Raw genomic sequence first — 25,249 nt, 5'->3', positions numbered from 1 at the left:
TGCCTTCCCAGATTTGTGTTGGGTTGACGTGGCAAGGTTGTGGTACTGGGGGGGCTGCAGGGTGGCCATTCTAAGGCAGGACCAGTGCTGTGCACGGCCAGCGCCAGCCTGTACAAGCTGGCAGAGCCGATACCCTCAGCCAGGCTGGGGGCACCTCTGTGATGCCCTCAAGCAGTCTGTACCCCCTGGAAAGTATCCACATTAGAGTAGGATTTGGAGGAAGGAGGGAAGCCCACAACAGAGCAGGGGAAAGGTCAAGGAGGGAACAGCAGAGATGTATTGTTACAGACTGACCCCAACCTTCCTTCCCCCTCCCCCTGCCACCACTCACAGGTAAGGGAGAAGCAGAAGAGAGGAGTAAAAGCTGAGCCTAGGAAGGAGGGTAGTTTTAGTTTCATCTTTGTTTTGCACTCTTCTGTTATTAAATGGCAATAAACTAGTCAAGTCTGGTTTGCCTGCGCTGGTAACTGTTTCTTATCTTGACCCATGAGTTTTTCTATCTCCCCCCCTCTTCAATAAGGACACGGGAAGTGAGAGCAGCTGGGGGGGTATCTAGTAGCCACCCAGGGTTAAACCCCCAGAGCCAGGTAGTGGTTACATAGAAAAAATGCCACATGTTGAAAAGATGTGCCTCTTCAGCTAGCCAGCATGAAGTTAAGTTTGTTTTGTGCTGGGCTAGCGCTGAGTGGCCTGGAGCTCTTTAAGCACAGCAAAGAAAACAAAACCCTCAAGCTTCTTTTACAGTGCTTTTTTTAAAGGTCTGTATAATTTATTACAGAGCTTGAGCTTTTAGCCATTAAGTTACAACAATGCATAACTTGACATTCTTACAGTTGTACATACACAATGGAAGAGACATAGCCCAGTGCTTAATCCAAACAATGCAACCAAGTTATTACAAGGTTACCATGAAAGATAGTCAATTGTGAATACCTGTTGACAGACTAGCAAGTCCAAATGTTTATAGTAGAAGTAACTGGCCTCAAAGTTTTGGACTTAAGCTTCAGACTCACAAAATGATGAAAACTCAAATTATTTCACTCTTCTGAATTAAGAAGAATATGCTCCTTTTAAAAATGCAGTATTATTACCATGTTTCAGATGGTGAAAAGCAGCTTCAGGTCCAATGGAAGTATAACAGACAGTTTCCAGGCAACGCATTCTTCACACAAACACATGCAATTATAGAGACATTCTACTTTTAAAACTTTCTCAAATCAAGTTTTGCAATACAGCAGGATATCAGAGGAGAGAGATCAGGACTTGTATTGAACAAAACCAAAAGCCTTCAGCTTGATTTGTGCATGTTTAATCTACAATTCCAATTCCCAAATCTTCACATCACCTAGGAGAGAAAAGAACACACCTAGTAAAGATCAGTTGCAAGGACAGAAGACATGTTACAAATTTTTACAGCCATTCTGTTTAGAAAAAAAATAAATGCTGCTGCTACCTTCCATTTCAGGAACTGTAATTCACCATGGCCCCATTATAAACTGCATCTCTTCAACTTACCCAAGGGGAGTCTTGCTCTTCCCTCCTCCACCCCAACTCCTCATCCTCTTAGCCCAGCTCTAAAACTCAGTAAGGATATTCAGTTTCCTAGCTTGTCAAAGTACAGCTTTGATGAATCTAGTGTTCTGCCTCTTAAGATGAATCACATACTCTTAATCTGAATGTGAGACAGGAGCAAGTAAACTAGAGGAGAAAAGGAAAACTAGAAAGGACCACTATTTCTTCTTGCAACAGCAAGCCATTAAATCTGTCCAAGCCATTGTGCAAAGTGTCTCCCAGCCTGGTGGCTGAAAGGAGACACACAGAAGAAAACAGTCTTGTCAAGCTGCCAACACAATTTGATTCACCCAGCAGCCAACATCAAGAACTCCACTCCCTTCAGGTTAACCCAATGAGACACTGACTCCTCTAGTGCATTTCAGTTCCACCTCTAAAGCTGCAGGGTCAGTATGTTCTTACTGATCTCAGTATCTTTGTCCAGCACAGAAACACTGAATTCAATGCCAAGTGCTGAAAATCAAACCAATGAAAACTACACATGCAACCTCTCCACTCCAAAAACCCAACCAACAAACCAAAAACCCCACCCAAAAAGCAAACACACACACACACACCCCCAAACACCCACCTAACCTTCACCACAATATCATCATTACTGGCTTGATTCGGGATGCTAAAGACTCTGTTGAGCAACAGTTCGCAGTTTTACACATCAACATACCCAGTGCTGGTAACCCATATTTTTATTACACTAACAACTGAAATAGTGTTACACAAATTCAGAATGCCGTTCCTAACCTACTGGTGTATGCTTCAAAGTACAGTTGGTACTGCTAACAGTAGTTGTGTATCTAGACAGAAGTCTGCTTTTATGGGGCAGCTAAATATTCAGCCCAACCTTTGGGTCCTATTTGTTGCTGGTATAATGTAAAACCAACACCTTTTGCTTCCGATCGAGCTTATCAAAACCCTGCACACACAGATACTGCCTCTTGCTCAGGCATCCGCTGAACCACAAGGCATGGGAAGTGGGGTAACCATTGCCACACACTTGCTGGGCTCCTTCTCTGCGCAACTACTACTAGCTCGTCTTGGAGAAAGCTTAGCAGGCCAGGCAGAAAACCTGGACAACCATTCCTGAATCTGTAAGTGATTAAAAAAAGTTTTTGTGTGTTTGACAAAGTTGTTGCAATGGTGTCTCTCCGTGCCAGTTACACCCTGGCACAGGATCAGAATTCCCAAAGTGTAACAGCCCAGCTTTGGCAGAATATACTGATGCCCAATTTATTAAGTCAGCATGGATTAAAAGCATTCTCACTGTAGTTAAATTATCCTACGACTCCTCTGGCATACCTCCAGAATCTAGCACTAATTACTGGCAACAGGTTACTGGACTATATTCACATACTCAGGGGGGAAGGAGTTACTGCTATCTAATCTAACTTCCCTAGTACTTGCAAAGAATCTCCTCCAAGTATTGTTTAGAGTCAAAGCAGCAGCAAGTCTAGGGGTCATTAGTAAAAGAAAATAAAAATTTTCTAGTGACTTTGGTACTGCAGATAATTAACTCACTATTAACATGCATTTAGATCTGAAATGTCTATGGTTCATTTTTGCTTGCTATCAAGTCTGAAGGCTGAAGCTAGTTTAAACAGTTACTGTAACATTGTTTTCTAGTTTGACATTTGTAGACTATTATTAATAAACGAAAAATTCTGAACAAAGCGGGGCCTGCAGTTTTCACTTTAAACACCATTTTGACATGTTCATAGCTCCTTTTTAAAAATCACTGCAGCTTCAGAAATTTTCTCCCTGACGATAACAGCAAAACTAATGAAGCCGTGCTGACGAACACCATACGAACAAAACTTATCCTACAACAATAACATCCCTTAGTCCTGTTAGGGATTCTTCCCAGCTGACTTCCTCAACATCACGTTGGGGGGCTGTCCACTTCACCTGGGCGCTGTGCTTCAGCTTCACACACCATCACACCACACGGATGCCTCTAGTAAGAAATCCTCTGCCCGATTCGAGCAAGATCTTGACAAAGGGACACAGGTCTCGGACAAGTTCCTGCATGTTTTATGAAAAACATGCAGCCAGGAAGAGAAAAAGAGATCAAGGCCGGGGGGTGGGGGTGCAGAAGGAACCCACAAGACATACAGCATCGGCTCGCAGGTAGCCTAAGTGCAAGAATCAGATTAAAGGTTCTCCAAAGGTAGGGAAGGGAGTCACAAGGCACCTATCCTGCAAAAGGGTTCGGGAGGGGCAGGGCAGGGCAAGACTCGTGAGTTCTGACCTTCACAGCAGCTTTTGGTAGGTAAAGTGCTAGAAACACCAGTTTGATCCAACATAGTAGTTCCAGATCAACAAAGACTGGGAACCTCTATTTACCTATAGCTGCCTACATCTGTTTACTCAAAGTTATATATTAGCTGAGCTGTAACAGTAGGTCGTATGCTCCACATTTCTAATCCTCTCCTGCTACTGTTTTAAGCTCTCTAGATTGTTTCTTCCCTGCCCTGTACTTTTTATCTTACCACTCTTTTTGTTAATACACATCAGCTTTTTGACTGAGGTCAGACTAATGATTCGCTTCGGAAGATTTTTGTCATTGTGCTTCCAAGGAGAGCAAACTGCTTGCTGGAGGCACTGCAATTCGGCCTTTTATTGTCATCATTCCTCAGCAGCACAGCTGGCCTTACCAGACCTAACTGCACAGATTAACTATGTGTGAACCATATTCGACTGAAACACCTACTTACAAGTTACTACTTTTGTAAAAGGCTGAGATGAAACAGGTATAGTACCAGCATTAGAAACATAACCCAGGAATCTTCATGCTCTGACATTGTTTTAAGTCAGTACACTTCAGATACCATAAGCGTGCTTTTCAGTTTGCAGGTCCTTTAGCAGTCGTATGGCTTTCTGCCAGATCTCAGCTTTGATTCTTAAAAAAAGCTTTTGGTTCTATAGCTGTTAGGTAAAAGCTGAAGTACTTACCACATTTCTCCTCTCCAGCATGAATATTGTGCTGCAGGTATCAGCAAGACACAATCCACTGGCTGACAAGACTTCTCTTGGCAACTCCTTTTGGTTCCTCCTTGAGCTAGAGTTTAAACCCTCTCAACATTTACTACATCAATGTTCAGTTTTGTGTTAAGGAAGAGGGAGAAGACTTAGTTTTTAATAGTGAAGAGATAGTTAAAAAGGCAGTTCTAGAAATGTTGACAAGCTTCTTTTGGAGACATAAATGTCCCTATACATGGTCTGGTTTAGTTGTGGGTTGTTTATTTTTTTTTTAACTTGTTCAGTTTTGGAGATGGCTGGTCAGTCGTATTCCATTCTCATGTGCTTCTTGAAAGATAAAGGCATCACAAAAACTTGCACCTGCTGGTGACATCAGAACTACAACCTGACAATTTTTCCAGTAAACCTATAAGTTACACTCCTACAGGGAAGAGGCAGATTTATTTCTTTAAAGTAGGCATTAATAGGATTTTTTTAAAGGAAATTTAGAGTGAAACATCTGCTCCGTGAAGTAGAAGTTCAGATTATATTTCCCCAGCTGAAACCTCTGTCATTTCTGGAACATTCATTCTAAAATTAAAAAAGTTATTGCTTCTACTGAAGCTCAATATAAGTTAGAAAAACAATTGCATATTTTCTTAAAAACATTCCAAATATACATATTAAAAACAAAACACACCCTAAAACAAATGTCTAGTAAAAGACACTGTTTTAAGCAACCTGTAGTAACAGCTTTACAGAAGAAAATTGAGGAATGTATACTATTTATAACATGACAATGCTAAAATCCTAAACCATTCACTTAACACTCTTAACAAGTAGTGTTTTAAATATGTGTATTTCTTTACGAAACAGCTTAGCAATTCCTTATACCACTTACAGTATATAAATATTTGAGTAAGAGGTCATAATGGGAGATGCCAGGGTTTATATTTACTCTCAGATGCTTCAGGTTTCTTAAGTGTTTTACTATAAGGCACAATACTGCTAATCTAAAAGAAAGGAAAAGCCATTGGCAAACCTAGTCAAAACTCTTAATGTGGAATATCCAAGAGAAGAATTCCAGCATCTCCATGCAAAGGGAAAAAAGAAAAAAAAAAAGAACACCCCCCCCAAAAAACCCCAAACTTTGTAGAGCCTAAGAAACAGTTTCAATTTGTACATAATGAAGTGGGACAGGACGGGAACAGGAATAAGGAGGAAGTAAATTCTTATAAATAAGACTAATAAATATATTTTAGCCATAATTAGCCCTTTACCTCTGTTCTACTGAGTTTAAGATTGAAAGAGGTAACCAGTGTGCATATACCTAAATAAGTCTACATGCTCAGCACGTTAAGACCACCTAGCACAACCTACTACTGCCAAATTCAGTATAAAAAGCTAGCAAGATGGAGAAAGTCTCCTTTTCTCCCAGCATCCACTCCGAGCAGAACACATTACAAGATCAAATTAGTATTTGTTACATCTAAGGAAAGTTGCAACTAGCAATTTTTTCATCACAAAAAAAAAAAGGATATGCAACATATCCGTGAAGTTATTTGATTCCTTCAAGATTACATTATGTCTTTTCTAAGCCTATCCATCTCCAATTACAACAGAACATTTTAATAGTTGTAGTCTTGTAAGTGTTCTCCATGTGTACATACCGAATCTAAATAGTGCATCCAAAATATCTGTTAAGACATTCTACATTGTTTTCACTGCCTAGTCTTCATCTTTGTTAAAGCCCTCTGGAACACAATGACATTGTAACAATGCTTACAGAAAAAGGGTTATTGCATCTTTTTTTAGGATGAGACATCCAGAGGAGATTTTATAAAATCCTCCTGTGTACAAAATTCTTAGTTATTAGCCCTTTTGGAACACCAGCTAGAAAAGTTTGAAAGGTAAAATAATTTACATTGTTATTTTTTCCATTAACTAGACAAAAGTCCATACTAATTAAATAAAAAATAATAGTTCTTCAACAGTCTATTCAAGGTATCTTCCATTAAGCAGTTCAGTGGGAATTTCCATTAGATAGATGATCTCCATGCCGGTTATTACTGACATCCACATCTAGAAGTCAGAAATTAAAAGAAAAATTGATCATTGATTTACCATTTTAATACATTTTATCTATTACATTAATCCAAACTCCAGCAACAAATTTCATGTTCATATATACCTATGGTTCTTAGGATTCTCTGGGTAAATAATCCTCCTAAGACACTGTTTACATCTTCCCCCCACCCCTGCTCAAGACCAGTTTTCTCCAGCTCAACAGAATTCTCCCAAAAAAACCTAGGTGATTGTATTTTGAACATCTGTAACCAGCTCCACTCAGTCTGGTCCCCACTGCGATACTAACACTACTAACATCCATCAGAGAATGGCTTCTTCTAATGCAACGAATGGCATTATGGAATGTCAAGTGATAAAGTTAATTGCTACTTACCAAGTAATGCTGTTGTTTCACCTGCATCCTCTTTTAAACTGGTACACTGTAATACAGACTCATTAGTGGAGGAAGCCGACAATTCGCTTACTTCATTTCTGTCATCATCTTGTAAAGCAATACTCAGACTTCCGACTGAAACACTGCCACTTATCGATTCAGGTATTGCAACTTCAAGTACATCTTCAGGGTCCCCCTTCAAAATGAAAAATATTTAACTGACACTTTTGTCTACCATTAGGCATCACCATTCCTCCATGTTACCACTTTGTAACCTCACCTTATTGGAAAAGATACCAGTTTTTTGCCTATTATCTACGCACTCATGGGTACACTGTTGAGCAGTGTCCACTTCCAGTGCTATTGTCTGCAAAGAAACAAAGCCAAGCAAAAGAAAAGCCACTTTTTCAAATGCACCCCAAAGCTAAGAGCAGCAACAGGAGGAGTCAGCACAGCCAGCCTTCTGGATGGAGTATTTCAACACCGTAGCAACAGTATTGCTGCAGTCTGGCTAGGAGCAGGCTCAGCACATACAAAGGCTTCACTGAGGAAACTTACTGATCCTTCATGAGTTTGTGGAAGCCTCTGTTTTTCATGACAGTAGTTGGGCAAAGTTAGACTTTTTTTTTTTTTTTTAACCAGAGTGAGCAAACATATGACATCACAACAAACTTCCCTCCTCCTCTACCTCCAGCCTAACTTTCTGTCTGTTCCAAAAATGCAAACGTGCCGGCTTGACACTTTGCAGGAACAAACATCTGCAGCACAGGCAAAGGGATTTATTTCACCCATTGTATAGCATGAACCATTTCTGATCCATTCTGAAAGTTAATTCAAAGTCCTACATGCACAACTCTGTTCTTACAATTAAACAGACCACCTTCACTAAACCATTGCCACTGATGGACTGACATTATTTATACATAAACAATTACACTGCAGTACAAGTAGCTACTCTGTGGGCTTCATAACAAGTATTTTTCCTCTCTTCAAACAGTTAGCAAAGACCCGTCTTAAGACTTAAGAAATTCTAGGCTTGCTTTCTTTAGCACCAAAGCAACCTATTATTTTGAAAGAAACTGAATTTTAATAAGCTATAGAACTGCTACAATTGCACACAAGTGAAGGCATGTGATACTAATCTCTACATGTGTGGGAAGGGAGCATTCATGATTTTGGATTCCACAGCTTGGGTAGTTAAAATAAGCAGTGAAACTACAAGATACAGCAATGCTCTACTTAGTCAGACATGCTGAACTGCAGTTCTTTTTCTTGCAAGGAATAGCGTAATGCAGAACTAGACCACTGAAGTCCACTATTTACAAAACAAAAACTAGGTAGTAAGACTTAGTGCTTCCTTTCTACTTTGAGCCTTTAAAAATTTTGAAGCATTTAAAGTCTTTTTTCTCCATAAAAGCAAACTGAGCCTTCAGCCTCTTTGCAGAAGGTTTAGTATATTTCTATAGTAAGGCTGCTCATTCTTGTCTGCAGTTATGTCATTCAGCAAGCACAGCGCTGTAAGAAGCTGCCTTGCTCTTCACACTTTTTTCCTCCCATCAGTGAAAAAGTCACACACTCTACAAACTAGACAGAGAAACCTGGATCAGGCTGAAAATTAGGCTAAAAAACCCTGAACGACTTCCCACATTATTAGGGACTGATGCACGAACAGGACACATTTCTCCCATTCCATTAAAAATCAGAACTGAGCTTCTGTATTTAATGCAATCCCATTCAACATGCTTTCAAACATGCAGAGGAGGTATTATGCCTCCTGGTTAGGCCTGGTATCAGTATTCTCTGCAACAGCATGAATTCAGGAATAAAGGTTCTAGTTCTTCTAGTATTTCAGCCTGTATACAAAAGGCTATATTCCTTCTGCACATGACAAGTTACATCACCTCCAACAATTAAGAGTGTACAAAAAATAGGCTGCTAACATAATATTTAAGTACTAATAGCTATTTCACATGACAAAAAGGTTGCAACTCTTGGGTAAAGTGACTTACACAGAAACCCACAATCTGGTACATATATTGCATAGCAAGAGTATTGTCACCTCTGACCAAAAAAAAAAAAAAAATTCATAGAACTCCTCCACAGACCTGCTAAGTCTCTGCAACAAAACAGGAGAAAAACTAGTCAAAATGCAGACCTAGTCTATGAAAGGAAGGTCCCTGAAACCAAGGAACACCCCTGTTTTCTGAAGATCTCCAAAGATTGGTAGAAGAGAAAAGAGGTACATTCATGCCTACGCCATTTTAGTTGAACTCAAGACTATTTATCAACAGTGACCAAGTAACCTACCGCATGTGTCTTCATCTCTCTTTTCTGGTGCTGTCAGAAAGAAATGAGAGCACATCATTTTCTCTACTTAACCAATTTCTGGTGAATGTCTTTAGGAAGGTTCTAAGTACTGGCTCATTTACAGTGATAAAACATGGCATATGTGGTAGTACACAAGCACTCAAAATAGAAAAAAACTGTCTTTTTTTCCTTTGAATCGCAGTTCTCAACAAGATCAAATACATGCTCTAGATCTATTGTATTAAGGCAAATTGCCTCACCTCTGCTTCAACTTCTTTCCTATCATCAGCTGGAGACAGAAAAAAATTTGGTTTATCACAGAAGAGTACACAGAGGATTCATAAGCTGCCCAATACACTGTTTAAGTTCTTAGCTGTAAAATTCCCTTAGTTTTTCTGGTTCTCACCCAATTACTCTTTCATCTTTGCCCAGCTTCTTCAGCCTCGTCAAGCAACAACTGTTCTCATTGTGAACAACATGAAGTCTTTCCTCCTGCACTGTACTTCTACCTTGAAGATTAAGTAAGTGTGCAACATACCCAGTATCCCAAAGCTTTGATAACGTCTAGTTTACACATTGGACAAGTTCGGTGGTCCAAAAGCCAAGGGTCAATGCATGTTCTATGGAAGATGTGCCTAAAGAAAAGAAACGCCCTTTAGAACTTACCATGAAAGCCACACACTATTCCTTCAAACAACGTGCAAGTTACCACATTAAAAAATAAACCCATTCCATTATAGCCCTGACAATTAGGTACTGCTTAACTTAACAGGACAGACAGTTCTGGAAACAGCATCTTTCACATTAGCTTTCTGAAACAAGAGATGTTACTAACCACACAAACACCACAGAGTTACCAGTTCAACAGTGTACAGTTCTAACTTAAAGCTCTACTTCAATCCTACACTTCTCCCAATTGCTCCTTTTTCCTACATAGATCCAAACCGCTCCATGGTCTCCCAATGCCCTTCAACACGTAACAGGGCAAACAAATGGCACAGCTTCAACTCTGCTACCAGAGCTTCAGAAGAATTCCCAGAAAGCTCATCACCTATTTCTTAGGGAAAACATGCTAAAGAGGAATGAATAATTACGGCAACTTACTTGCATGGCAGAATTCGGACAGTGTCTTTCAGTTTGTAGTTCTCAATGCACACAGCACAGTTTTCCACATCAACATCTAAACCCTAAATATGTCAACACATTGAAATGCATTACATGCATATTTCATTACAGAACAAGCTTTGTGTAATAACTAATATGTATAAAATGGTTTAGCAAATAAAAATACCTCTCGATATTCCAACAAGAGGTGATCTGATCAAGTGATACCAAATACTAAAGCAGCCAAACCTGGATTTTCCAATTTGAATAGCTATACATGGTACCTTAAGTAATTTAAGTCTCAAACATTGGCTTTGCTCATGGGAGCACAGTAAAATTTCAGTTCAAAATAACTACAAAGTGAAGAAATTTTAAGGGGTCAGCACAGATGAAAACAATGAATTCTTAACTGATGGTCCCAAAGACTTGCAAGTGCTTAGAATTCATTCTTGGGGTTGAATACCGCAAATCCCTTCTTCCCCAGTTTTCACTTTTTTCTGCCACATCCTAGCAGATATCCCTTGGTAGCCAAGAGAACTGAAGCATGCAACTTGGGATGGTTTAAAACTTCTGTCCAAGCTCACACCAGAGAGACTGCATTTTGACTGTATTTCCCCACCTCAGTATGTTCCCTTCTAAGGTTTATGTATCTTTCCTAACAGGTCTTACTGTCTTCTTGAAGCAATACTTATAGCTGCAGTGCAAAGTGATGGATATCTCCAGATTCAAGAAAAATAACTCAATGTAAATTAGGTTGTATAAAACATGAGTATTAGAAGAACCGACAGTGGGCCTATTTCATCCCTTTCATCCCCTATAAAATAAGAAATAAGTTTTTTGTTTACTGATTACTGAAGCAGTTCAATTTCATTAAATTTTTTTAATTAAAAAAATTCACTCAAATGAATTACTAATGCAAGCAAACTTTCAAGTTCCAGGCAAGTACCTCCCTCCTTTGCATGCATAATTAATACCTTAAATTCCCAAGTAAATCAAATCAAGATTTTTTTACAGAAGCAAAGCTAAGACAAGTACTTATTCTACAACAAATATTTGTTTTATTCTGTACAAGAGGCAAAATCCAAGCACACCATATGTAGCACATACTCAAATGAGTGTCCATTTTACAGTAATCCCATAAGCCTCTCAGGAAAGACCTACATGATAGCAAATACACTTTTAAAATATTGACCTGTTTTTAGTTAAATACCTTAACCCCAAGTGAAGTGATAATGAAAGACTGTACTGTGTCACAATAAAAGAAACATACTCTTTTAAATGCCTGAAAAGAAATATTTAAAGGTAAGGAACTATGTACATTTACAGAGTAGATAGGACTGTTTTCCAGATAGGTTTGTATTAATTCATGAAAGTACCTCTGCATCAGTAAATTACATAAACTTCCTGATAGTAGGCTGATTCAAATCAAATTAGCAGACATGATTTACCAAGCAGAAAACTTTTATTTTAACAGACAGTTTTTAACCTTATCTCATTCTATGTCACTTAAGAAGCATTCATAGTTACAACCAGCATACTGCGTGTAAAAACTTACATTCCCCCCATTTTATTTATTTTAGTCAATAGTATATCAATGGGAAGGAACTATCTGGTACACCGCAAAAATCTCACGGTACAAATCCTTTTTAGAGGTCTACTGAACATCAAGTTAAAAGCAGTTAATATTTTCCTTGTGGTTCTCACCATAGGTTTTATCATGGCCATTTTACATCCATTTCTTCCTATGCTGATGTTATGCTTTGATACTGCTTTACCCAAGTTTTGGTTCAATTCCATCTTGATCTCTGATCGCAACATTGTATGACCAGAGAAGCATGAATATCCCTCTGTTCACAGCTTGAAATAGATTATTTTTAATTATATTCTAAATTCCATCAGAAAGTTACAAATACTTGTAAAATGCTACTTTAAACATGCTGAATGTATAAGAGGAAAAAATACAAGTTCAAAGATGGTTTTAGGTTTTGTTAAGTTTCAAAACTGATTTACTAAATGAAAGACACATTCTCTGTAGCATGTAACCCAAGCTGAACAGCTTCTGTTGAACTACATCTTTTAATGTTCTTACACATAAATGTCCTTTCTCACTTCAATTTTACTCATGGATTAAAAACCCCTAATCCTTTTTTTTCCATCTCTGAGCAAATCAGTCCTTAAGTAAAAACTAATCAAAGACAACAAGGGCTGGGGAAAAAAAATGCCCATGTAGTAGCAGAAGTCTAGTCAGAAGCTAATTTAGCATCTAGGATTAGAGCTGCCTGAAACTAAGACAATATTTTCTTTCAAAACCTTGGCTTTTCCTACTTCAGTTACTAGAATACAGCTATGAGTTTAAGCCATATGCTGTCAAAGCTAACCTTTTGAAAGCTGTTTAATTTTTAGAACAGCTCTCTTTCAATACATAGAAAAGTACTTCTAAAAAATTTATGCTTCAAGTCTCTACAGCTCCTTAATGTATTGTATGTTAAAAGATGAAACAAGTGTTTCATTTTTCAAAGCTTTTTGGATTTCTAAGGCCTTCTGATCAATAAAAAGATGGATGTTCTTTTAAGAAAACAAAACATTACAGCAGCTGTAAGAACTGTGCAATCAATAGGTCCTAGGAAGTATTTTGCAATCCACTTGTTGATGTTTTCAAGTGCTGAAAAGATGTATTACATTTCCTCATCTTTGCAGTATCAGCCCTGTGGTCTCCTGTGACATTCTGTATAACCAGATACTATTTGCAACAAAACAGCCTTACATTTCATAAGTAGTTCAAATTTGACTCTTAAATTTCAAATTCTGCCTTCTAAGCAAAGGCCCTAAAATAAGCCTAAAATTGTCACACTGAAATTATGTTGTGAGGATTTTAGTTTAAATTCTATGAAGCCATTACAACAGTTTTTAAATCACACAGCAATAGCCAAAGCCACTGAATTACCTTTTCTCCACGTTTCACAGTATGCAGCTGAAGCTGGCTGATTGCTTTCTTGGTTTCTTTCCTATGTCCCTTGAATAAAGATTAAGTATTAGTATACAAGTTTGTTTTCAGAGTTATGTTTTAAAGCTTTTCAGTATTTTCCATGTGGATTACTAAGTCTTCTGAATGCATATAAAAAAACATTGATCTCCGATTAATATTTTCACAAAATACTTCCAACCAGCAGATGTTGAAGAACTGCAAGTTTTGCATTCTAGGGGCGCAGCAGCAAATATCTACAAGTGTACTGCTCTTAGAATGAACTCAACAAGCCAAGAACTATGCAGATCAAGTTGACATACATAGCCTTGTATCATGACTGCCTGTATTAAGGGCCTTCCCACACAGGACAATTGGAAATAATGTAGGCTTTAGAGGCAATCAGAGCTGAAACAACAGCCGTAAAACCAGAGCTTCTAGTTAGGCAAGCCTGTGAGCAAGCACACCGTGAGTTTTGCACCAGCTTGAGAGAAGGTGGAATCCTGCCGGGCAGCCTACAGCTGGCCACCAGGTCAAAAGGCTGCTTGTAGCTATTAATACTTCCCCTCAGTTAAACGCTGCCTCACACATACAAAGCTCTGCACTGAAAGGATACATTATGCAAAGGAGAAGACAAGAAAGGCTTAACAAACATGCGACACCATACTGGACTTCTGTACAGTAACAGCCCTACTTATGCTCAGAAGGGAAGCAAGGAAATAAAGCGGTACTGTATTTGAAGACAAAGTACTAGCTACTTGCTAGAGACTAAGAAACTGAACGCTCCCAATTAACAGATGTTGACCTGTCTAGCAGAAGCCCCCACTGATGAAATACCACAAAGGAACAAAAAACCCAAAGTGGCAACTTTCCTCTGTGGTGATCATTACGACATATCATTCCACAAACTTACAGTATTGAAAATTGGAATTTTTATTTTTTGTAGTGTTAAAAAGAATTAGTCTGAAGGTTCTCGCAGGAATGGACAGAGAACCAGCAGCAGCAGTCTGTTCCACCTTCTGTATCAGCTCAGGGTTTTCTGCACAGTCCTGTTTCATCATCAGTAGCAAGGAGATCTTAAAAAGTTTTACTGCTATACTGATGTTAGAATAAATCTTAAGAAACCCATATTCACCTTAACTTAGCAGCTACACAGCAGCTTGCTTTAAAGCATGACATAGTTAACTCCAAGTTTTAATTATACTGGAGTCAATAAGCCAAGCAAAGTAAGATTTGGGTCAGAAAAGTAGCTTTTTGTTTCCAAAATTATTTTAAGATTCCTGAAGAAAAATCTTGACAAAGATCTTCACAAATTTTTGTTTTCAATGGCCATTTTAAAAGAGGGATAACTGAGAAAGTGGCATAACCTTCTAGCACTAGACAATTTCATTGAATTGAAAAGCACTTGTATGACAAGCCCAATGGCAAAATCTATTAAGAGTCTGCAGTACGTATTTCTGGTAAACATTACATTCACCATAAAAAAAAATGCTGTTACAACTATTCATAAAGCCTGTGAACTTCCCATACCATGTACTATCATAAACCCAACAAGAAGCAGCAGCTTTCTTCACCAAGCAACTGTTACAACAAAAAACGCACTCCTTTTTCAATAAATCCTTCTCAAAAATTTTGTTTTCTTGAAAGTATTCTCAGAATCAAAGTTCAAAGCTTACAGCTTAGTAGAAAAAACTCCAGGGAAACAACATTGAAAGGAAACCGCAAATTTAACCAATACAGAAGTCCCACATGTTATCCTCAGTCACTGAAAAAAGAAGTTAATTATTTTCCTAGAAGAGTCCTGTAAGTCCCAATCAGACCTCAGACTCCTGAAGGCAAACAAAAATTCCCTTCACTCCTCCCTCAAAGCTAGGATCTACACGTTCAAGCAGAAGGCAGGGGAAGTCCACGTGATAAGCAGCCATTTGAAACAATTTTTTGTTTTTCTGAACCAAGGATTAAAAAGAGAAATGCTTGCCAAGAAAAATACGTGCAACTTTCTTTTTCACTTAGTGGAGAACTATGGCAGAGCTTGCTGATTACCATGGAAGGAACCTAACCCATGTGCAAGAGTTGACAAGCACAGGGAAGTTCCATGCTAAGATATTTTCAAAACTCAGGGGGACTAGGTCCTCAGCTCCAGGTAAGTTACTCCCTTGAATGTGGGGGTTTCAACCAGATAGCCTCCAGAGGTCCCTTTACAACCGAAATTACTCTAGGATGAAGTACTTTCCACAGGGAAAGAAGTAAAGCTGACTTCTTTTAACCTATCAAATAACGGGAATATGGAAAGGGTAAATAAGGAGCAAAGTTATTGCTTCCTAGTCTTCCCAGTACTCCCACCACTCTCAGCACTTTGGGTAGTCCAAGAGAGCTGAATCTCACCACGCATGCCCTTTCTAGGTTGCTGCTATTCAGTACTCTACAGTGAAGTGGCAGGATTACAAGTAGTTTTCATAAAGGTTTAGAACCAAAAATTCTAACTACTTCTGGGCCTTAAGAAACAAATTTACCATGGTCTCTTACAATTTACAAAAACCTAGTTAGGGAAATTAGTACTTTCAGGATGAAAATTACTTAAGAATGAAACTAATTTTTAGTGTCAAAAGGAAGGAAGTTAAGTTAGGTGACAAGTCCTACAAGAAGCTGCCTTTACTCAGTTGTTGACAAATGGCTAAATATACTTCCCATGACTTCATATGCATATCTAATAATTATAACTAGCCAAACCTGCGATGCCAATTAGCACACTGCTTACTAGCCTCACTAACCATTACTGAATAGCATTCACAGAGAGTAAAGTAGCCAGAAAGCACAGATTTTCAAGAATGCTTCAATAGACAAGAAAAGTTAGGCAACTGATTTGACACGAGAAGATCATAAATACTCTAAAGCATCGTCATCTCTTATTACCTGGTTTCCAAACTGTGATCCTGTATACAGGAAACGTTGTATATAGTAAAATATGAGCCAAGCAAGTGATATAATCATCATGGTGATGAAGGCGATGGCCACAAACACAACTGACTGACCACTAATATATTCCTGCACATGTCGTGTGCCAACAACAATAGTCATTTTTACTGGGATCCCTCTTCGTACAGGCTCCAATATCTCTATTCCTTTTGGATAGCCAACCATTATCACCACTGTATTTCCTGTTCCTGTTGGAGGGGAAAAAAAAAAAAAAGTCAGTCATCACAGTAAAAACTAGGCATTCTGGCTGGATGCTAGTTTGGACCTCTTAAGATCAGTGAGAAAAGTTACAGGAAACCCACTGAGTTTTTTTCAGGCATAGCAGACTTTTTATGTTAAGTCTATTAGTAAAGAACCCTTTATTTACTTTAGGAACATCTCAAATGCAAGAAACTCCAACAGATGCATCTTTACTGTTTCAAGGCCCTATACTCATTCTACACAGTGAGGTGGGATGTGGACACCATGCAAAAACCAGACAAGTTATACACATCTCATCTTGAAGTTGCTGAAGTTCTGACATGCAAATCAGGAACAGCTGGTCTTTTATTCGTCAGTGTGGGAATTTTAGCTGCAGATGGAGACAGTATGTGAATACCATGAAGAGAGACACATTCTATTAAGTTTGAATTTCAATCTGAATCTGTAGCACAGTTACACTGGATGTGTGGACAAAAAGAGAAAAGATATTCAGATATTTAAAATTAAATTACATTAAACATTGAAATACTTAAAAGATTCTTCAATACTAAATATTCAAAATGTAATGTGACTTCACAACAAGAACTTGTTAGAAATACTCTGGGACTCTTTCGGGGAGCCCGGAACCAAAGCATTTTTCTATTCTGTAGGACTTGAAAGCACTCAATTCATATGAAAAAGTACCTAATTACAAAAAGCTTTAAGCACTATACTGCCACCAAAACCAGTATGATACTGTCAAGATACTTTTGGCAGAAACCAAAGATCCTCTGTGACTAGAGTTTTACTCCGTTTTGTCGGGAAGCATCTCCAGTATTGCCTCAGAAACATCTAACACATCCATTACAAAGTAAATTACAAACAAACATATTTGTTACAAATGTCCCCTTTTTACTGGTCTATGCTATTTTTATTGGAATAGTTTGTACTTTGTGCATACCAACACTGTTATACACTATAGCTTTACAGCTTGCTTTGCACGCCTACCTTGCAGAAAAAGTGAAAGTAATCTGACAGAGAAAGTAGAGGAAGAAGAAAGAAGAGAGAGGTTTTCCTAGCTGGAAAGCTAAAGCTGTAATGCCACAGCTACCTTTTTAGATTTACAAGATTACTCAACTGAAACAAGACCTCTCACTGTAAATTTAAGCCTTCTTCCCTCCTGGTTGTGCTAGGTCCACTACTGAGAAGCTATGTTAAAGGAAATGGTAGCCTAATTTACAATGTTACATCAGGTGGCAATTTTCAAAACTCAAAGCAGCATTCCAGACTCATCCACCTCTCTGCCTACTAAGGCAGAGTTAATTTGCCTGAAATATTTTAAAGAAACTCCTTTAGCTGAGCCAGTTCTGGCCATGACCTCGTTGACCTGGCCACTCTGCTACCACGCCAAGGGGAATTCCCAGAGGTTTCACAGCTCTTCCCTCCATGATGTACAGATGGTCTGCTGTGGATAAAACACTAGAGGTTCCAGTTACTAGCTGAATAACGCTCCTACCTCAATGTCAGTTACCTTTTTTCAGCTTCACCTTACGCAGCCATCCCACTTCTGGTCACCTACTGTAAGAAACATACCCATCTGCCAGATCTAGACCCAGCAAAAGAGCAGGTTTTCCAAATAGAGCTACACTTCTGGAACTTTTGAGGATGGTGCAGGAAGACAAGGAAAAAGGCGCTACTGGGGAAAGGCCCAACCTTTGTCTCCCCTCAGGCACCCACCCAGCTCGTGTTGGCTTGCCTGGTGGGTGCATGAGGAGATACAAAAAAAAATGCTGAAGACAAACAGGACAAATCCACAAGAAACAAGGCTCCACTAATTAATTCTACTCACCAACAATGTGCCGATTCACACAACACAAGTCCAAGCATACTAAGAATTGGATAATGTTATTCTCCTCTCTGAACCAGCATGAAAGCATTACCAGAGACACACATGAATCTCACAGAAAAAAGTACATGAAACACTCCTTGCTTTCTGATCCTGCACAACCCCACAGGGAGTTCACAAGAAAGGAATGTATGAAAGCAGAAGTTTATCTCATATTGCTGAGAATTGTTATCTGCATAACTAAATCAGGAGTTTGGGTCCTACGTCCTTAATCAACTGTAAGAGTTACAAACAACAGAAGGTTGCCTAAGGATGGCTAGTAAACAGTACAGGAGTCCTGAGAAGATTTGTGGTTTCATTCAAGCTTGAGGAAGAAAAGAAGGCTTCAAGATTAGAGGCAACCTGGATTTTTCAATCAATAAAGGTTTCTTCCTCAATCCCGCAATCTTGAGTCAGTTTAATCCTGCTATCTAATGCTCTGTGTGATTCCTATCAAAAAAAGTATCAAAACCCCCACAACTAACAGTAATGCCCTTCTCTGTTTTGTCGCTAGCATGTCCAACTATCAGCCGGTGATTTCCTTGAAATGGAAGTCAGGCTACTTTTGTGCAACGGCTGCTAGACACTGTGACACCTTCCAGTTTTAGAATTAACACAAGTATGCCATACATTTTTAAATAAATGCCTGTTAAAAGCATTTTAACGGTTTTAAAGACTTGGTGATGAGCCTGCCATTAAAGTTACTCCTGCTTCCTCTGAACAACATAGCAGCTCAACAGCATACAGTCGCTCCTTGAGTTAAGCAAGCCACTGATTTCAGATCCATCCTTTCAGTGGTACAGATCCAGAAGCTTTCAGTAGAAAGCATCAGTAATACAGAAGTTATGCACCATCTGAGAATCCCGAGTAGTGCTGAAAGGAGTGTAGCAGAGCTGAATTACAAGCCAAGATAACCCTAACTGCTGCTTTGGAGCTGGCAAGAGCTTACAGTATTGTGAGTACACAGTCGTTTGCATCTGTTTTGTTCAATATACCTGCATAAAAAAACAGGACAATGAGGAGCAGAACCAGTTGGGTGTATTTTGGCAAAGCTACACCAAATCAAAGATCATTTTCTTTATGTAGCCAAAGTCATACACTCAAGTCCCAAGCTTCCCTTAAATTGACAAGCCACACACCAAAGCTCCACTTGAGACCTATCAAACTATTGTAGTCAGCCCTCCTTTCTCCCTTCCCTCTGCGTGTCAAGCACAATCATATTTTATTTCGTAGCCTTCAAGGTATCGCGCTTACACTCTGATCAGGACCACCAAACCCTAGCTTGAGAGGAGATTCCAAGATGACTGGATGCCCAGCATGAAGTATAACAGGAAAAATACAGAACCAGACCTTTTTTCTTTCCACTGCAGTATACCCCTGCCCCCCACAAATGTTCAAACCAGCACCAAGCCTCTAACTTTCAGCCTGCTCTCCACAGTACTCCACACCCTGCCTCTCCAGACTCCTCTCCCACCCACTCCCAGCTAATATTTACATACAATACTTACTCTGGTTTTGGAAAGGAATTTGAAGCCTCACCACCACCACCAAAAATAAACAGAGTTAAGACTGGCTGCAAAGTCTGTATTCCTGTAAAACTTAAGTCTGAGTTTATATTATTCAGATTCAATAACTGAAGTACAACTCCTTGGGTCATTTGGGTAAAATGAGTATCTTCCACTGGAAAAAACCTCCTCAGCCACACGTGAAGAAGATGTTTCACCATCACCTCTCTCAAGGAGGCAAGTCATCCAGCATTTTGAACAACATAATTCAAGCAGAAGGCAAAGGCCTGAAAAACATGACACATCAGTAGTCATATTTGAAAAACCTTCTTTTGGAAGGAGGGACATGACTGTAAGGCTACATATTCAAACTCTCAACTCTCCTGTCCCAAAACTTTAATTAAAAATCCTACTCACTGCACTCACAAAGCTCATAAAGTACTCACGAACAATAACTAAACTGCAGACTATTTGGAACATTTGTCCTTTATCAAATGCTTTGACACCAGCTAGAGTAAACACTTCTCTGCCTGATCAAGAATCTCTTTTTACTCAAGTTGGAACGTGTCTATGAACACCAAACTATCCCACCACCACCACCAGCACACACATCACCCACCAGAAAGTTCAAAGGCCAGGTTTTTCAGAAGAACGAGAAGACTAAACTTTGAGATCAAAAGGTTATCTATTTACCACCCTCACGTAATTCAGACTGCGCCTCTATCAGCCATAACCATGTTACACCTCACATAACTTTCAGTGCCATTAATTGCAAGTCCATTAAGTGGATGTTCCTTAGGCATGTAACTCCACTCCTTAGTTACAGCACTGCAGATTTCCCAGAGTATTTATTCTTAGCACTCCTCTCAGAAGTAGGGTTTGTTTCCTCATGTATCAGTTCGCAGATCCCTTTACTGGAATGGCAAACTTGGATCTTGTGAAATACAGCTTTACCTTCCATGTTCTTTCTTGCCCATTCTCCATAGACTTCTCCTCCGCCTCCACAAAAATCCAGGATTTAAAACACTAACAGTAATTCTTCCCTATGTTCCCAAAATGCACTGAAAAATTTAAACATTCACATGTTTGATGCAAGTTTCAACCATGAGACAAAGACTTTTGATTCCAGCTGAGTTAGTGATTACATTGCCATATATTGTATTCCTGCCCCATCGAAAACATCCTGAGGTCCAAGCTGCATCTGTTAAGTCAGTAAGTATATTCTTGTATATATACACAATACTAAATCACACTATTTACACAGGTAGAGCTTTATCAGCAGCATTCTGCCTACTTAAGAGAAAACAAAACAAAGACAACCAGCAATCAGGGAGCGCTTCTCTTTATACCATTTACAGATCTTAACTACAACAGCAAGTCCAAACCTGAGTATATGCCCAAGAGGTCTTCTGCCGCACAGAGGTAACAGAAGAGAGACAAGAGACACGTAAAGTATTGTCAAAATAAGCAAGATGAGAAGAGGAGGAAGAGATTCCACAAAAGAGCAAATAACATTTGAGGGGCTACCAGGGCATACAGAGGAATGTGGGAAAATTCCCATAGGCAGGAAGATAATTTTTTTACTGACTGGCCAATACAGAGTGACAGGAAAAAAACTGACAGAAGGTGAAGAGGAAAGAATTATTAACCAGAGTACCTGAACTGCCACATGAGATCAACATTACATCTTCCCTAGCATCCCACCTCCACTTTCACAGTGGATTAAGAACACAAGAGACAGGCCAGGCTGACCTACCCAAGCAAGCACGAGGCTAAGAGGAATGGTAATCCCACTTCCAACCCGCAAACTGGTGGCCACTTGGTATTCCAAGAATAGAGATACATTGGTTTCTACCCAATATATCATACACGCTATGAAGTAACAGGTCTCTAACCGAGATTTTTCAGCTCACTATATTAAAGAAAGTAAGTTTGGTTTTTTCAGTTCTACTTCACCCAAATTCCTGGTCATCCCCTTCCTCACAACCAAGAACGACAGCCTGGACATTAACAAACTCACTGTTACAGGACCATGCAAAGCACACATCTGAAGCATTTTTATTTTTTTTATACTTGGTTTGTTTTGTCTTTGTAGCTGCCTCTGAAGATCTTCCAGTTCCTCGGAAGTCTACAAACGCAAAGGGATTTTATAGCAGTTTCAAGGTTTTTCCCTCCCCTTTGATTCAAGCATTTGATGTTGTCACGCTCATAAAAATCCAGCAAGACACTCCTGTCGTAGCCCAATCAGACACTGCAGCAGCAGAACATCTGGGTTCTTATCTCAGCAAAAATCAGAGATCTCTTCCGCAGGCTACAGATCACCTGCACGCTTGGACAAGCCAAGCCAACATCCTTCTCCAGGCTTCGGTTTTCCTACCACATTTACAAGCATTTAAGAATTACCTGATACTCAAACCTCTCTCCCAGCCTTTGCAGACCCGCGGGAGGAGAGGACGACGAAGCTGTTACAACGAAGCCTGTACCAAAAGCTATCTTCCAGCCGCCACAGCTCTGCCTTCAGAGGCGCCAGAAGGCATCACCACGGTACCTGGCACGTCTCCGCACAGCCTGCGGACGGCGGCCTACCTGCACCGCCGGAGCCCTTCTGGCAGGGGGTGCAAAGCAAAGAGGCAGCGCTGCACGCAGCCGTGTCCCCGGCGCCCCCCGTGCCCTCCCCCCGGCAGCCCGGCACCCGGCTGCCCGCTTCGGTGGCTTCGCGCATCTCCTCCCCGGCGCCAGGGCGTGAACCGGGCAGACAGAGGCCGGTCCCAGCACCTCGCAGCGCGGTTTAAAGGAAGAGGAAGCAAAACCCGGGCTCTCTGCATCGTTTTTACGGGGATTTCTGCCTTCCCCCGTGCCTCACCGCGCAGAGCCGCGTTCCCGCACCACCGAGCGGCCCGGCGCCCGCCACAGCCGCCCCCCCCCCCGGCCCCGCCGGGAGCGCCCAGCCCGGCCCCGCTCACCCAGGTGGGACATGGAGACGGTGCTGTTGCCGAAGCGGGCCTCGTTGTAGATGACCACGGCGGCCGCCCGCTTCCGCGCCGCGTTGGTGACCTTGTCCTTGAAGGTGCAGCCGCCGCGGGCCACCAGGGCGATCCAGGGCGGCGGGTCGCCCTCCGCGGACCCGCGGCCGCCGGGCAGCAGCGGCACGTCGTAGTCGGTGTCGGCCGCGCAGCCCTCCATGTGCCGGGGCGAGGCGCCGCGGGGGATGCCCACCAGGCCCTGGGCGCTCTCCTTGGGCGAGCTGTCCCCGTAGCGGCCGCTCTCCGTGCTGCCCTGCACCGTGCGGTTGCTCAGCGGCTCCACGTACACCGTGCTCACCCACGCCGTGTACCACTCCAGGGCCCGCGCGCCCTGGCCCAACGGCGCCCCCAGCGCCACCAGCGCCGCCGCCACCAGCGCCAGCCGGGCGCGCCGCACCATGGCCCGGCCGCCGCCGCCGCGACGCGGCCCGCCGCGACCAGGAGGAGCGGGAGCAGAGCCGCACCGCCGCCCGCCGCGCCTCGCGCTACCCGCGGCCACCCCGCGCGGCGCAGGTAACCCCCGTGCCCGCCCCGGGCGGAGCCCGCCCGCCGCCACGGCTAATGGCGAGGCGGAGGCCGGGCCGCCCCGCCCCGCCCGCGCGGCTGCGCATGCGCGGCCCCGCCCCCCCGCGGCGGTGTCCCGCCCCCCGGGGGATGCCGGGAGCCGGGGCGGGGCCAGCGGCCGGGGCGGGGGGCGGGGGCACAGCCTGAGGGCGGAGGGCGGCGAGTCGCTGTCCGTCGGGGTGGATACGGAGCGGCTCCTGCGCGGCTGGTTCCCGCCGCAGCCCTCGGTCCACCGGCCTCCTCGCGCGGCGGGCCCTGGGACGCTGCTGGGCTCCCAGCCCCCGCCGTGGGTGGCGGTTCTAGGCCCGGCCCGTCAGCTGGGCCAGCGGCACCCGCGGGGCGCGGCCCTCACGGGTAAAGCGTGTCCCGCTGCGGGGTGGCGGTGGGAGCGCCGGGCAGGGCGGCCGGGACGTGGGGTGGCAGAAGCCAGCCGGGGATGGAGCCCTGTGCGGCCACGCAGGGGGACAGGGACAGCGCCGCTCGCTGCCGGGCACAGCAGGTGCCTGTGCGGTCGCACCGAGGGGAGAGCATTTCAGAAGGACGAAAAATAGTAAGAGGCAGTACCATGTTAAAAAAACTAAAAAAAAACTGGAGAAAAATGTATCGACATACAGCGGCATTAAACAAATATGACCATTTTATGGATTCGTTTTCCATGGCGTAGAAATATTTGCTATATACTACTTAAAGAAGTTTAGCCTTACCTGTTTTTTCATACAAGGCATCTGTACCTTTTCCCAGCGTCCGAAATGGATCGCCTGTTTTCACCAGCTACCAGTCTTTTTTGAATGGTCTCCTTCAGAAGTCGTCAGTGGTGTGACCACACATGTTGTCACATGTTGTCAAGCAACATTGCCAAACCTTGGTAATGTCCTTCCTCATGATGATCTGTTGTGGCTGCTGATGCAGATGGGGTCTAGTAGAGCCTGGATTAATTTGTATGGAAGGGGTCATCAGACAAAAGCCACAAGCTCGATGAACTGCCCAGCTCTATATCGGCACCAAGGCCATTGTGTTCCCATTTCTGTTCCAGAGTTGGCGTTTAAATAAAGAAATAAGTACCTTCAAACCCAAAGTATTCTTTAAAGTAACTCTCTAGCGTTCTCCCAAAATGCTTGGCAGCGTTAGGACTCTCTCCAAAGGCACTGAGCATTGTAAGAACAAGATTAAAGTAGCAAAATCAAGAGGGTGGTCAAGACTGGGCAGACAAAGTAATGTGGAAGGGGCTGTAGAGAAGGAATTGGAAGTTGAGGGAAGAACATGGGAAAACTAGAGGTAATGAAGAAAAACTTAGGAAAAAGAGGATAAGGCAACACAGGAGCAGGAGCATGTTAGATGGGAGAGGGTGAGTGGAGGTGGTGGTGGTGGCAGAGTAGAGGCAGGTAAAGGGTGAGCTGTGTTGAAGGATGGCTAGTGACAGACGATTCAGAAGGAGCACAAATTAAGTGTTTGGCAAAAGGTGATCAAAAAAAGTGATAGTACTTTAGTGAGTCCAAAAATGTTGTTCAAGCGAGAATCTTGGTAAAAAAGTGAAAGACACTTAGTGTAATCAAGAACAGATATCACTCTGGAAATGGGATAAAAGTAAAGAGAGTTGGTACAAAGGAAAAGAACAGCTGCAGGAAATGTTCTTTTAAGAATATGGAATCACTGGAAATAGGAAACTGATGCTGACTGTGATTTGTTCAAGGTAGGAAACTTGTCACAGTCCTCACAGCAAATACAGTCTAACCAGTGGCAAGACAAAAACTATAA

General features: G+C 41.8%; 1 protein-coding gene and 1 non-coding gene across 2 annotated transcripts; both read right to left on the bottom strand.

The window, feature by feature from the left end:
* Positions 1-733: 733 nt before the first annotated feature.
* On the bottom strand, positions 734-23,481 carry RNF149 (ring finger protein 149). The gene is made up of 9 exons (XM_055701292.1): positions 22,871-23,481; positions 16,275-16,525; positions 13,344-13,412; positions 10,400-10,482; positions 9,834-9,930; positions 9,296-9,325; positions 6,989-7,184; positions 4,522-6,609; positions 734-1,345 (listed from the first exon to the last, which is right to left on the bottom strand). The coding sequence occupies exons 1-8, from the start codon at positions 23,328-23,330 to the stop codon at positions 6,551-6,553; spliced, it is 1,245 nt and encodes a 414-aa protein (XP_055557267.1). The 5' UTR covers positions 23,331-23,481; the 3' UTR covers positions 734-1,345; positions 4,522-6,550.
* LOC114017427 (small nucleolar RNA SNORD89) lies at positions 4,091-4,206 on the bottom strand. The gene has a single exon (XR_003562485.1). It is a non-coding gene; the product is annotated as a small nucleolar RNA SNORD89 (small nucleolar RNA).
* Positions 23,482-25,249: the final 1,768 nt, after the last annotated feature.

Source organism: Falco cherrug, chromosome 2, assembly GCF_023634085.1.
Source record: "Falco cherrug isolate bFalChe1 chromosome 2, bFalChe1.pri, whole genome shotgun sequence".
Taxonomy (NCBI): domain Eukaryota; kingdom Metazoa; phylum Chordata; class Aves; order Falconiformes; family Falconidae; genus Falco; species Falco cherrug.
The sequence above is the reverse complement of the archived record's forward strand: the minus strand, read 5'-3'. Positions and strand labels throughout refer to the sequence as shown.